Source organism: Cibotium barometz, chromosome 25 (genome assembly GCF_041138505.1).
Source record: "Cibotium barometz isolate CiBa-2024 chromosome 25, ASM4113850v1, whole genome shotgun sequence".
In the NCBI taxonomy this organism is placed as follows: domain Eukaryota; kingdom Viridiplantae; phylum Streptophyta; class Polypodiopsida; order Cyatheales; family Cibotiaceae; genus Cibotium; species Cibotium barometz.
This window is the reverse complement of record NC_141070.1, coordinates 50,571,515-50,585,593: the sequence shown is the minus strand read 5'-3', so window position 1 is coordinate 50,585,593 and position 14,079 is coordinate 50,571,515. Positions and strand designations below refer to the sequence as shown.

At 52.0% G+C, this 14,079-nt stretch overlaps 1 protein-coding gene across 2 annotated transcripts in view; it reads left to right on the top strand.

Annotated features, from left to right (window-relative positions):
- The window catches only part of LOC147624696 (uncharacterized), a 55,470-nt gene that overhangs the window by 34,285 nt on the left and 7,106 nt on the right, over nt 1-14,079 (top strand). For both annotated transcript variants that reach the window (XM_086819731.1, XM_086819730.1), the window contains 3 exons: nt 12,026-12,075; nt 12,221-12,292; nt 12,445-13,431. In XM_086819731.1, coding sequence (XP_086675857.1) covers nt 12,026-12,075; nt 12,221-12,292; nt 12,445-13,431 — 1,109 coding nt within the window. The remainder of the gene's footprint in view (nt 1-12,025; nt 12,076-12,220; nt 12,293-12,444; nt 13,432-14,079) is intronic.

Genomic DNA, 14,079 nt, shown 5'->3' with positions numbered 1-14,079 from the left:
GTGGGGACGTTGTTTCGGGATGCGTCAGGAACGGGAACGGATGGGGACGGTTGGACGTCCCCCCTGGAGGCGTCCCTCACAAGGGACGAGGGGATGGGGACGGCACTGGGTAGGGACGGTGCTTGCGGGGGACGACGATGATCCCTTGCACAGTCTAACGGTCATTTTTATGACTGTTGGGGACGCCGTCTTGGGGGCCTTTTTGGGCCATTTTGGCCCATACTCACAAGGGCCTTAGTGGCCCTCTTGCCTTGCCTCTTCGAGTCTTCAAGACTCTTGCCTCTCCCTCTTGCCTATCTATATAAGAACAAGCACACATACACACTTCCTCACACACACACACCTTCAAGGCTCAAGCCTTCAAGCCTCAAGCCTCAAGTCTCATTGCTCATTGCTCATTGCTCAAGAGTCAAGCTTCAAGCGGCAAGCCACACACACACAAGCACAGTTTATGGAGAACAAGCTTAGTCGGCTGCCACGACCAGCATTTATGGAGAACCATGCCTAGTCGGCTGGCCGACCAGCAGTCGCCCAGCTTCTCTATTGTTCAAAAGCCTATATAAAGGCGTGGGTGCTCATTGTATCAATCATTCAACTCCATATGAGTTGGTTCCTTAGAGTAGGACAGATTTTGGGTGTATACCACCTTTTCATGAAGGCAGCCTAGAGCTGTAGATGTAGGTACCTTTTTGTACCATCAGAAATATACTGAATTTCCAGCATTTCTCTCTATCTACTCTCGCTTCTGTTTGCGTTTTTGCATCAGCATGTTCTCTCAGTGGTGTTTAGGGCTGAAAGAAGACCCCCAGAGCTTCCGTGTGTTACACACAAGCACTCCAGCCTCTCTCCCTCAAGCCTCTCACACAAGCACTCTAGTCTCTAGTCTCTCTCCCTCAAGCCTCTCTCTCCCTCTCTCAACTTTCAAGCTATCAACTTTCAAGTGACAAGCCATCTTCAACCATGGCATCCTCCTCACGTACTGGGGCTTCCCGTAGAGAAGGACGACGGGATGGACATGGTGGGAGGAGGTTAACTACACCCCATCCGCTCATGGAGGAGGTTCTTGGCCATGGGCATGCAAGCTTTGTCTCCATACCGGCGAAGGGGTGGCGCCGACAAATTGCGAGCCCACCTCTTGCATGAGAGTGGGCATGAGGTGCAGTTTTGCTGAATGTCACGCCCGAAAAGAGATGGGAACTTCTCGACAAGCTTGTCGTCTACGAGGCGGTCGAAGCGGCAAGAAGGACACCACGAGTGGCCGTGGATCCCGCGACGATGGGGAGAGGAACTCAAGCCTCTACAATGGAGTCATGTGGTGGATCGGGCCGATCGGCATCATGCACACCATCACCTTCACCATCGAGTCGGAATGGTGCTCCATCCATCATGCCGGCACCCTCCATCTCCACGACCTCTCAACCCTTGCGCGGCCCATGGCGACAATCTACACTTGGGGAGAATTGGAACCCCAAGTTGAAGGAGGAGGTGGATATGATGGTGGCCCGCTTCTTCTTCCACGACCACATTGCCTTTCAAGCGGCTAGGTATCATTGCCGATTCATCATTCATGTTTTCATCATACTAGTCCCCTCCTCATTAGTAAATTGCTTTCTTGAATAGGTCGGAATACTTCAATGCCATGGTTAAGAAGATTGGGGAGTATGGCTCAACCTATACGCTCCCTACATCCAAGAGCTTGCGCACTACATTGCTCGAGAAGGAGAAGCACATTGTAGAGCAAGGGGCCGACAACACAAAGTGGCAATGGAAGAGGAACGGAGTCTCCCTCATTATGGATGGATGGAGCGACACCCGTAAGAGGACTATTCATGGCGTGGTTGCATATTCCCGTGGAGAGATGTACTTCATCTCATCTCATGACACATCCGGCATCGGGAAGAGCACGGATGTGCTTGCAGTAGAGTGGGCTACCACCATGGAGATCATTGGCCCCGAGCATATAGTGGGCTTTGTTGAGGATGGGGAGCCTTCGAATAGGGCGGCGGGAGCTATCCTCCAAGGTATGTATGGACACGTCACGGTGTCCTTTTGTATGGCTCATTGCCTAAACAACCTCCTCAAGGACATAGGGACATTGCCATGGATCAGCCCGCTCATTGAGGAGGCCAACACCATGGTCTCCTTTGTCCTCAACCACAGACGACTTCGGCATGAGTTCAACAAGAGGTCCTCTCTCTCTCCTCAAATATTCCGACACCCGGTTTGTCTACAACTTCCTCATGTTGTTGGGCCGGTTGAAGGATTGTAGTGGTGCTTTGAGGGGGCTTTTCCTTAGCGATGAGTTAGTCGACATGCAAGAGTCCCGTACAAACACCGGGCCGAGAGTGTAGGTTACGGGCGGATGATGCCTCTTGGTGGGAGAGTGTGAAGACCACGGATGCTATGGTGAGGCCCATAGTCCACCTATTGAGGATTGTAGACGCTATGCAACCATGCATAGGCAAGGTCTTCGAGGCCTTGGATCGCATGTTAGAGAAGTTGAAAGACTTCGTGCCTGACAAAGACAAATACGAGGAGATCTGTGCCTTGTGTCTAGGAAGGTGGAATTCCTACTACTCTCCATTGCATGCAGCAGCTTATGTGGTGGACCCAGAATTCCAAGGCAATAAGCAGGAGAGCGACCAAGAGGTGAGCGCTGGGTGAAGGATCATCTTGGACTGTCTTGTGCTTGATGCATCGGTTAGGCGCAAGATTAGGGACCAGTTTTCCATGTATAGGTCATTTCATGGCTCCTATGGTTGTCATGATGCAGAGATCAACTGCTCCAAAGTTGGTGCCGCTCTATGGTGGGAGGACTTTGGTTCGGATGGACCGGAGCTACAACAGCTGGCCATTCGCATACTTAGCCAGGCTGTCATCTTCTCTTGCTTGGAGCAACATTGGAGCACCTACAGCCACATTGCCTCTAGGAACAGGAACCGACTCCGGGTAGAGCGTGCCAATGACCTTGTCTTCGTTAGCACGAACTTGCGAATGCTTTGCAAGAGCGTGACTAAGAAGGCAGATCCCTTCATCGAGTGGGAGATGAGTCAACAAGAGGAGCAACAAGAGGAGGAGGTGCAGCAGCAGCATGCCAGTGATGATGAGCTTGATGTTCAATTGGCACAAGCTATCCATGACCATGAGGCAAGCACTTCACGTGGATGATCATTCATGGATCATGATTCATGGGCCTTACTACTTAGCTCTAGGTTTTAGCACTTTTGAGTCTTTCCATGCTTTAGCCTTTTTAAGTTTTTCGTCCTTCCATGTATTGTGCCTCCTTAAGGCTTATTCCTGACTCTTGAGTCATGACTCATTTTGTATCTACTTAATACAATCAACCGTCAACGCCTTCACTCTTTGATTGGCGTATTTTGTTAATATGACTCAAAACTTAAAAGCATACCATTTTAGTGTAAATTTGTCCTCATTTTGATATACTTCCAAAGTAAAATAAGTGGAGAGTAGAAAAACTTAAAAAAAAAAGTATTTTTTAAGTGCCGTTCCCTCCCTTGTCCCCGTTCCCTACTTATGGCCCGTCCCTCATCCTGTTTCTGTCTTCGTTCCCCGTTACCATCCCCCATCCCTTGTGACTATGGGTATGCTCCTCATGGGGTTAGTCACATCAGTCCATTCCCACTCACTTGGGTCCCAATGTAGCTTTCTGATAGGGCATCCACCATATAGCCATAGGCACCACCAAGCATGAGTAACCATCATTGGGGAGGGGTCAGTATACCAACGCTTCCCAGAGGGACTCACTACTTTCACCGGACGGATCAGCCAGGTGTGATCACCTGCACATCACACCCCTCCCATCTGCTATCCATACTGAATGGAATAGAAGGCAACAACCTCTTCCTCCTCTGGTTTCAGGAATCACCTAAAGGGGCACACTTGTCTCATAGAAAACCCCCAACCACAAGTGGTGATACTCATCTAAGAATGTACCAGTGATCCACTGGTTAGGTATAGATGCATAAATTTGTGCAATCTGTCAGTGACTCTCTCTGAGATGCTGGGTAGATGCCTCTCTCTAATCATCTAGAAGACTTTTAAAGTTCTTCTAGTCAAGTATTGCCATTGCGTATCTCTCCTAGCTTCACTACTACATAGATCCCGCTATACCTAGGGCTTTGCCAAGATCATCTTGAGAACGTTGTTCCACATAATGGGCTACCTGTTAGCCTCATCAATTGAGCTTGGGGGCTGTGACGAGGGCCGCTAGCTCCCCTTGAGGCACATACATCCGCATGCTAAGGTAGGTCCCCACTCTGCCTAACTAGCCCTCGAGTCTTCCACAAAAGACAAGCGTGGGGGAGTTGAAGATAGGAGGGGTCCCTTTGGACTATATATACCCTTTCTTCCTCCACACTGCCTTTGCACGTGGGATTACTTGGCATCCCTTTTCCCATGTTGCAATCCCGACTACTCATGCGAGATTTGCACATCCAACGCCCCCCTCCAATCGCATAGGGAGGGAAGTGGCCCGGGACCATGAACCAAGGCTCTGATACCATCTTGAAAACCAAGAGTTTCCACACCGCCCATGATGTGTCATGGTTCACACACGAAGTTTGGATACGTCGGTTGGCCATTAAATGTGCCCAGCGTGCCGCAAGGGCCACTAGCACCCCTGGAGGCACACACATCCGCATGGGCCTGCGGAGGCTTTGGCATGCTAAGGCAGGTTCCCACTCTGCCTAACCAGCCCTCCAATGTTCCACAAACGAAAAGCTTGGGGGAGTTAAAGATAGGAGGGGTCTCTTTGGACTATACATACCCTTTCATCTTCCATACTGCCTTTGCATGTGGGATTACTTGGCATCCCTTTTCCCATCTTGCAATCCCCACTACCCATGTGAGAATGGCACTTCCAACAAAAACATCGTTGTATTGTCAGCTAATCGTCAACCAACTTAGAGTCGAGAAGCTCCTCCCTACACAATGGCAATTTCAATCCAGATAATCCGGCAAAGAGTATCACTGGATTAAAGGAAAATGCTCAAACTTTCTGCAATAGTGAGATGCAATTTGGAAGCACTCACCTCGACCTCCACAAGCAAGCATAGTGTAGTGAGCCTCCCGACAAAGGCAAGTTACACTTCTGAGCCAATCTTGAGAAAATCCCATGCGTACGAGAGTACCCTCGAGAAGTCCCAATCCGCTCTGTTATAGGCTTTCTCAAAAATTAAGTAGCAAGCTCAAGATGATTTTGAATCCAATGAAAATCAAGTTTTTATGATAGCATACATGTGTACATAGCATACATGCATGTATTTTGTCTTGTGCTGCACACACTGTCCTATGGTGCCACATCGACATAATGGACATTAGTATACCATCAGATGAGCACTGAGCATGTTGTGAGCCCTTGTCTAGGGACAGGTCGCTAGGTCTAGGTCATAGAGGTGTCAAGTCATTTGTTGTCCTGCATACTTTTTTTTTTTTTCCGAGAAAAGATCCTTTCATTAGTTATATAAAAAACCCTCGTAGGGCTACAAAAGACCCTCTCCTGCTCATAAGAAAACAGAGTAGAGATCCAATCAAGGTAGCTAGGGAGACTCTCCCTAGGTGCAAACAAGTACAAATATCAGTACAAAGAACTGAGGGGCTATATCATACAATAGGAGGGGGGGAAAGCCAAACAGGTGGCCTGTAGTGCCAGTGGGGGGAACCCGTGTGTAGGGTATAGAAGGGGCGCCAAGTGGTGTGAAAGGCTGGCGCCGCAAGATCGCCTCATCCGAGTCGCCCCGGATGCGGTCATACTGTCCTCGCAGGGTGTGGATCAACTCCTACCAAATCCCCCGAACAGTCTCTGCTGGTGGCTCCAGTCTCCTCTCAAAGGCCCTGAAACACCGGGCTCTCCAGGTGAACCAGATGGTGAGGCTGCTGAGGAGCTCCCATCGTAGATCCCTCTCCTGTGTCCAGTCGGCGGACGAGAAATCCGGTGAAGGAACAAGGCGAGGCTGGCCCCTAATGAATTTGATGGCCTGGCTGTCCTGCTCCGTCTCATATCCAAGAGCAAGCCCTCACGAAGTCGACCAAGCAGCGGCACCCCACGTATACATGCCCTCTGGAGAGAGGGGGGCCAGAATGCGCAGCATCCGCAGCCAAATCTGCTGCGCCTGAGGACAGTTCCATAGGCAGTGTCTCTGTGTCTCCAAAGGGTGGCCGCATTGGACGCAGGCCGTTGAAAGACCACTGTAGACAAGCCAGGTGCCAATTGCAGAGCCCCTGTGGTGGGCGACCAGCCATTGGAAAGTCGAGATCCTGCGTGCTTGTCGACTAGGCCAGAGCCTGGTCCAAAAATCCTCTAGGAACTCCTGTGAGAGTCCCTGTAGCCGCCAATGCTCCGATGCAGCTAGAGAGACCATCATCCTCGCAGTCAAAAAATGTCTCCCCAACCGAACAGTGTACTGGAAAAAGGTGATCTCTGTGGCCTCGGGGGATGCATAAGGATTATGCCACTCGTACTCGCCAGGGTCCCACTGGAGCCGGGCCAAGGTGCGCGCAGCATATGCCCATATGCGCCAATCAGAGTCCACATCTGCAGGGTCTGGATCAATATGCCACTTCCGGGAAGCGGCGGCCACTACCCGTATCCACTGAAAGATGCACTCTGCAACCAAAGGCGACTCCCCCTCCACTCTCTGAAGTCTGCTCTCATCTTGGATCTCATAGTAGAGGCATCTACCATCCTCAGTGCAAGCTTTGACAGCAATCAGGATCTCCAACTGTGTAAAGGCTCCCATCCACTGTGGGGCCACTGGCTCGAGAGGCGTGAACCACTCCTCTGTGCGTGCCTCCTGAATGTCATCCCTCATAATCAGTCCCCCTCTGAAGTGACTCAGCCTCTCCACCTGGATCTCCTCTGGGAGACTGCAGAAGGCCTGCCAGTCTCCAAAACTACGTGCTGGGCCTGCCGCCAATGGTCCCTAGGCTAGACGAGGCCGAGAACCCAGCATATGACCCTGCTCTGTGCGTACCGCTGGGCTCCAAATGAGCGGCTGTCTGGCCCGCTCCTCATCACAAGAAGGAGGTCTCTGAGAGAGCCCCGATCTCAGCAACTCCCAAGCTCGCAGGATGCTCAAGGCAAATCTGTCCTGCCATCCTCTACTGAGGCCTGTCCTCCTCATCTCTATGAAGATCCATCGTATCTCTGGTGCCCAAGTGCCCCCTACTTGTAGTCGCTGAAAAAGAAGCTCTTTCCAAGGCTCAGCGCCGCCTGGAAGCAGCCCCCGAACAATAAGCTTCCCCAATAAGGCTCTACTCTGATCAACTGGATCTATAATGCCCAAGCCCCCCTGGGCCAGCGGAAGAGTAATAACTTCCCAAGCAACCTTAGCCCAGGCTGGCTGACCATCCCGCCCAGACCAAAGAAAGTTCCTGATCAGTCTCTGTACCTGGCTGATGCAAGAGCTCGAGAAGATCCAGCAAGACGTGATGTACCACATGGTCGCTAAAAGCACCTGATTTGCCACCACCACCCTCCGAGCCAAGGATAGCCGAGCTGTACTCCTATACAAAAGCTTCTTCCGAATGCTCAAAAGAAGCGGGCATCACCCCAGTGTCCAAAACATACTGAAAGCCCTTGCGGAGGCCTGGCCCCAAAAGGTCCCAATAGCGCATAAAAAAGGCAGGCGTCAATTCGTCCTCCCCAGGGCAACTATGGTGCGGAAGGACCCTCAAAGCCTGAGCAAGCTCAACCTCTGAAAGAGGCTCACCCAGAACTATGCGCATACGATCTGTGACCCTCCTCTGCACATGGGCCCACACAGTCTGTCTGCAAGCATCCCGAGCCTCCGTGGGGCTGGCTTCGCTGAAAGCAAGTCTCTATAGAACTCAGTGGCAATGGCTCTGATCTCCCGGGGCTCAGTGGCTACCGGTTGTCCTGCCTCCTGAGCTGGCGTACTCCTGCTCGTGGCGGGGTCCAGTAATCTCAAAAAACTCCCCAGTCACTCTATCACCAAGCTGCGTCCACTGAGAGGTGTGGTGACGATAGTAGAACTCATGTCTTTGCTCCTCTGCCTCTCTAACCTCATGGCGTGCCTGGCTCAGCTGGGACGCCACCCACTCACATGTAGGCTGTTGCTCCTGAAGGCGCTGGAGCGAAGCAAGGCTACGTCTCAACCGACGCTCCCACACTAGCTTGCTTTGTATCCTAGTCAGAGCTCTGGCTATCATGCCATATCCTCTCAATGTCCTCAGAAAGACTAGGATCTGTAAGTACCCTCTCTGGGATCCTCAACTGCAAGCTGGTCTCCCGTGTCCTCTCCTCAAGTGTCAAAATAACTGGCGCATGGTCTGAGAAAGAGGTGCCAGCGAGAATGCCAACGGAGCCCCCATGCTCCCTGAACCTGTCGCCCACATAGAAGCGATCAATCCGTGATAGATTAGTCCCTTCCTGCCGCCGGCGATCCGACCGAGAAAAACTAAGACTGTCCTGAGAGCGGGAGAAAGCCTTATGCTGCCATGCATCAGTGTGATCCGCAGTGTCATGCAAAATCGCTCCCAAGCTGCAAGCTCCGTGCCGTGCACTGTAACATGACTGCCTCCCTCCCTATCGGGCGGGTCCTCAAGCATGTTGAAGTCTCCCCCGACACACCAATGTGCGGCGTCTGGCAATGCATCCGTAACAAGGGTCCAGAACTTTGCTCTGGCACTAGCATGGTTGGGCGCATAGACATTGAGCACGCCAAAGAGCTCATCATGCATCCTCAGAATGACATACTGTGCTCTACCAGGCACAATGACCCCACGATCCACAATGGCCTGCCGCCATACATCCGCAATGACCATACATAGTGCTCCCTGCCCACCCAAGGGGCCAAACCCTGCAGACCAAAATGTGTCCCATCTACCAGGCATCACTGAACCGTATCTCCGGATCCTGCTCTCACCCAAATGGTGCTCCTGCATCATCAGAATATCAATACTGCCCCCAACCAGGCATCTCTGAAGCTCCTACCTCAAGCAGCCACGATAACGTACATAGTGTGCGCCGCCAAGGCCCTGTACATTCCATGAGATGATCCTCATGGATGACCTGCTGAGGTGGAGGCTGTCTCAACCGTACGGCGGGCCTTCGCAAGCGGCTTGGATGGAGAATAGTCCCCATCCGAGCGGCTACGAATCTGTCCACCCGGTGTGCTGCAAGAATCTCGGATTAGGCGCCAGTGTGGCTGTGTCTCATGGCGACTGCCTCCCGCTCAGAGAGAGCAACCTCGTGTAGGCATACATAACCAGGGTCGCGTGCTAAGTCTGCCACTATGCGAACCACCAAATGTCGAATCCTGGAGGCATCCACACTCCTGGTATCAAAGAAAAAATGAGCCAACTCCCAGAGTCGGCCTATCACGTCTGTCACCTCCAGATCGCTCACATGGTGAGAAAACTCAACTACCTGAGTCTTCAAAATGCTAAGAGCGAGATCCAGAGTCCACTCCCGGTCACTAGGGCCGCAGAGAGGGAAGGAGAAGGCCACCGCTGAATCAAGTGCCTCCTCCCCTCGGGCCGGAGGTATCACTACATGAACTCGGATGGGTGCTGGCTCATGGGGGCCCTCCGCTCCAAAAAGCCGTGTGAAGGAGTAGTCAAAAGCCTCCGAGCGCTGTCTAGTGTCGAGACGACTCAGCCGACTGCGGATAGAGGATATCCGTGAAGCCCGAATCAGCATGGTAAGTCTCCTCTACGGTGCTCGAGCAAGGTCGGTGCTCAGTGCCCGCTGGACTGGAGGTGAGCGCCAGGGAACCGCCAGGGCCTCCTGGGAAGCTGAGGCGAGCGGAGGGGGAGGAGGGGGGGGAGAAGGGGGTGGAGAAGGAGCCGCTGCCAAAACCGGAGCGGGAACGAGAGGAGGCGAAGGTAGGCGGGAGGGGGGGGACGGGGGTGGAGGGGGGGTGGGGGCGAAGGAGGGGGTGCTGGCATCTCCTGGTCCTCAGTTGGCGCTAGGGTCTCCTCCTGGAGGGGAGCAAAGCTGTTCCTCACGGGAACCCAGTGATGCTGAGACTGTGGTTGCTGCTGCATCGGTCTCTGGGCGTGCTGCTGTGGCTGTCTCCCTCTACGGCACCCCTGTCCAGGCTGCCACTCCGAGGTCTCTGTGGGCTGAGCAAGTGTCCCCGAGGCTGCCTGCCGAGCCGCATCTGTGGGCGGGCCATCGGGGGCCTGCTGCTGCGGTGAAGGTCGGGGTCTCCTGCGAGGGCAGGCCTTGGCCATGTGGCCGACTTGCCTGCATATAAAACACTAGTTCGGGAGCCCCGAAAACTCCACTCTCTGATCAATCCATCCCCTCTATCCTAGGTAGCTGAATGACCTTCGGAAGGGAGGAGATGTCAGGAACCAAAACTCTGACCGAAGGTAGCCCAGCTGCTCTAGCCACCACTGCCGAGCCCACCAATGCTCCTAGCCTAGAAAGGAGCGGAAGGTACTCGCGGCGGAGTCCAGGGAAGCAAACTGTAACATGGAATAGGCGCTCTCCCTGCTCGGCCGCTGCTGGGTCAAAGCCATGCTGCCAAGGTCTGAAGAATGCCCGAGCGCCCCTGATGTCAAGGGGACTCATGGCTAGGACCTGGGCCACCCTCTGGGCTGTCTCGAACTCAATCTGGTAGTGTCCACGGCCCAGTAACTGAACGTCTAGGATCTTGCCCACATCTGCAAGAAGGCGGGCCTGGGGAAGATCCCGGATCTCCCCTCTGCTGGGGCGAGTGCCGACTATACGGCAGATGGTGGAATGTGCCTGGAGGCGTTCCACCTCTGCGGCGAGGCTCGCTTCCTCTTCTGGCGAAAGAGAAAGCCTGATGGGGGTATCCTCAGGGGCGGGCGAGGGGGCTGCGGAAGAGTCCCTCTGAGGTGGGGCGGGAGGAGCCTCCATTAGTGTCTCAAGAACATTCCGAGACCGAGCCGAGGCGAGGGGCGGAGGCGACGGCCGAAGCGGTCCCAACGTCTCACCCCGAGCACGGCCCCGTCGAGGGCGACGAGCCGCCCCGCCGGGAGATCACCCCGTTGAGTCGGCCATCGCCCGTTTCTCGTCTTGGCACACCGAGTTCATGACCTTCTGTATTGGTACAAGCCGCACACTTACGCACGACGGGCGATGCCGCCGTTTACCTTGATCACGTCGCATCCCGAACGGGAACTCACCGGCAACAACGGGGCACCGGCCCGAGACACGACTCTCCGCCTCTCATCGCGTACCAGGGGTCGAAGGCGAAGCGAATGCGGAAAGTCCTGCAAGAACCTAGCTGCACAAAAGGCGGAGGGGGAAAGGCGGAAGGCAGAGAAAAACAGAGGGGGCAGAAAAAACAGAAAGAAGGGGAGGGGCGTAAGGCGGCGGCAAAAAAGCAGGGGGGGGGTGGAGGCAACGCGAAAGGGGGTGGGGGGGAGAGAGGGCGGAGGCTGGCGGAGGGGGTGGGTCGCTGAAGAAGGGGAGAATCAGGGGGGCGCGAAGGAGAGGAGCAGAGGGTGGGCGCTACAGAGCTGGGGCGGGGGGCGCAAGAAGACCAGGCGGGGGGGGGGGGGGGGGGGGGGGGGGGGGGGGGGGGCAAACGCGAGGGCGGCAAAAAACAGGGCAGGCGGGGGGAAGTTGCGAGGGCGGGGAGGGGGGAGTGCGTGCAGGCTGCAGCGCGAGAGGGGGGGGGGGGAGTGGAAGCTTCAGCGAGCTGTTATCCGAGACCAAAAATGCCAGTAGCTGTTGTCCTGCATACTTTATGCAATTCACTTGAATTAAATGTCCAAGCAGCTTATTACTAGGGCATTATCCGCACATTTTGGTGCATGTGGATATCTATGATTGTCTACAATAATAGGCTCATTATCTACCAGAAAGCGAACATAGATGCACCCATGGCTGCAATTTCCAAGCTGCCCTTTCAATTCAGTGGTGTTTGGCAATGGGGATCTGGATTTTATTTGTGGTTACCAAACTTTGATATGTTCTATGACATGCATTATGAAGTCAATGATATGAAGCTGTCATCGATTGCATGAAGTGTTCACACCATTTCTCAACTTGCTGTGAACACAGGAGTTGCACATGGAGGGAATAGAAAGACTTGCAATCAACAAGCTTCTTTTGTATGTGTCTGGGATCTTAACTGTGTTCAAAAGACAACAAGATACATAAAGCTATCATCAAAGTGGTTCATATTTTGCTACGTTTATGATATGCTAACCTCTTAAGAAAGTAGTCACGAACTTTAAGATTCTGTGACTAATCCAGGGTTGAAGTTGAGAGGGAGCTTTCAAGGAGAATTACTCATATAGGCAATAATAAAAGCGTGCGTGACCTCAGGTTCCTTTCACATTATTATTTTTGCAAAATAGAGCATGACTTTTTGTCTGTTTTTCTGGCTCTCACTTCCTGTTCTTCTATGTTGGCATGATCATTTTATTGCATTTATGTGGAGATTATGCAACATGATTGATTGTTTGCTTTATGTGCAGTTCGATCAGGCAATTTCTATGCCATTTAAGCAGAAAGCCTGCCTCTGTCAGCATGGCAATGGATGCAGCAAATCAGAACAGGGGTCGTCTTGACAACATGACTAATGCTTCTTGCCCAACAGAAAAAGTTACTACTGATGGATCCTCAGAAGGCCAACAGAGAAGTGTGAACAACGTCGGTGAGGATAAAGATGTGATGTCTCCGGATTCTCAGAGTTTTGCATCCAAATGTGTAGCTACACAAGGGGACAACATGCATCCTCCATCCAATACAAGTTACATTGGTGTATCGGTATCAAATAAGATGCTTGATTACCAAGAATGGCCTTCAGATCTATCTGCAAGATCAAGTCAGGGCATCCCTTCCGGAACTCTGGCATTGGCTGGTGCTCTTGATATTAAGCTAGACGTTCGCAACCAGTCGTCATCTGCTTCTGAGGAAAGGCTGCCAAAGGTTTCTTCAGCTGGCAATGGCTGTGATGGGGTACCCCAGGCTACTGTTGGAGATGACATCAAGAAGCAAGAGTTTATTCATTATAATTATTTTGAGGGAGCAGAACAGGATTCTAGTAGCAGAAAAATGCCTGCAGACATGGGGGGGAAATTGGATCCTCATGAAAACAAACACCATCTTCACAGTGACAGTGAGAAAGGTTTTCCTACGGGGAAAGCAGAAATGGGGACATCAGCAGGGCGCTCAAAACTAGAGTTAATCCATGAGCAAGGGCAGGTTGATTGCAGAGAAGGCAGTAGCTGTGGTCATTTAGCAGAAAACCTTCCCAATGGTGTTGTGGACCAGACATCAACAGGTCAAGGTCTTTACCAGCCTTCAGAAGAAGATCGGATGAACAGAATTTACAGTCAGGCCTTTCAAAGTCTCAAGCCCGATGTCAAACGTGACAGTAGGAAGCGTCCTTCTGAATGTGCACATTCTATTGGTGACACTCCGAGAGAAAACATGGATATGGTGGAAAGAAATTCAAAAAGGTATGGGCTTTTCCCCTAAATATCAAATGTGTAGAATTGAGGGTGCATGCTTTGCATTGTGGTTGCTGAAATTGACTTGAGATCCTACCTGTTGAAGATCCTCCTCTTCTTACTTTTAATGGCATAATGCATGGCTCTAAAATATTCCGACTGTCTGGTGATTTTCTAGGCATAGTTCACCTGTTGTCTTGTTGAGATACTAGCTGGCCAAAACCTTCCAAACTATCAATCTATTCATCATATATGGATTCTAAAAGAAAATGGGAGCTGGGGATGCACACATGCTGTGTGTATGTGTGTGTGGAATATAGTGCACTCAGGTTCTTAATCACCACAGTTAATGGTTTGCAACATTTTATGAGTAGAGGATCAGCACATGAACCGGTCAATATTATTGACTGCTCAGTAGCTGTCAGTATTGGGAATGCATCTGTCCTCTAACTTCTATTTTAATTAGTGAGTGCATGTTTTCGATTCTTATCGTGTAAGAATACACAATAGTGGAAGTGGATCAACACAATACAAAGCACTGAATTGCAGAAAGAAATGGAGAGTAAACAATACTATTGCTTGCAAAACTTGATTACAAATTGATGGTGTCTACCCAGGGTAAGGAGCTTTGATGCCAGTTTGGACGGAGGATGTCTT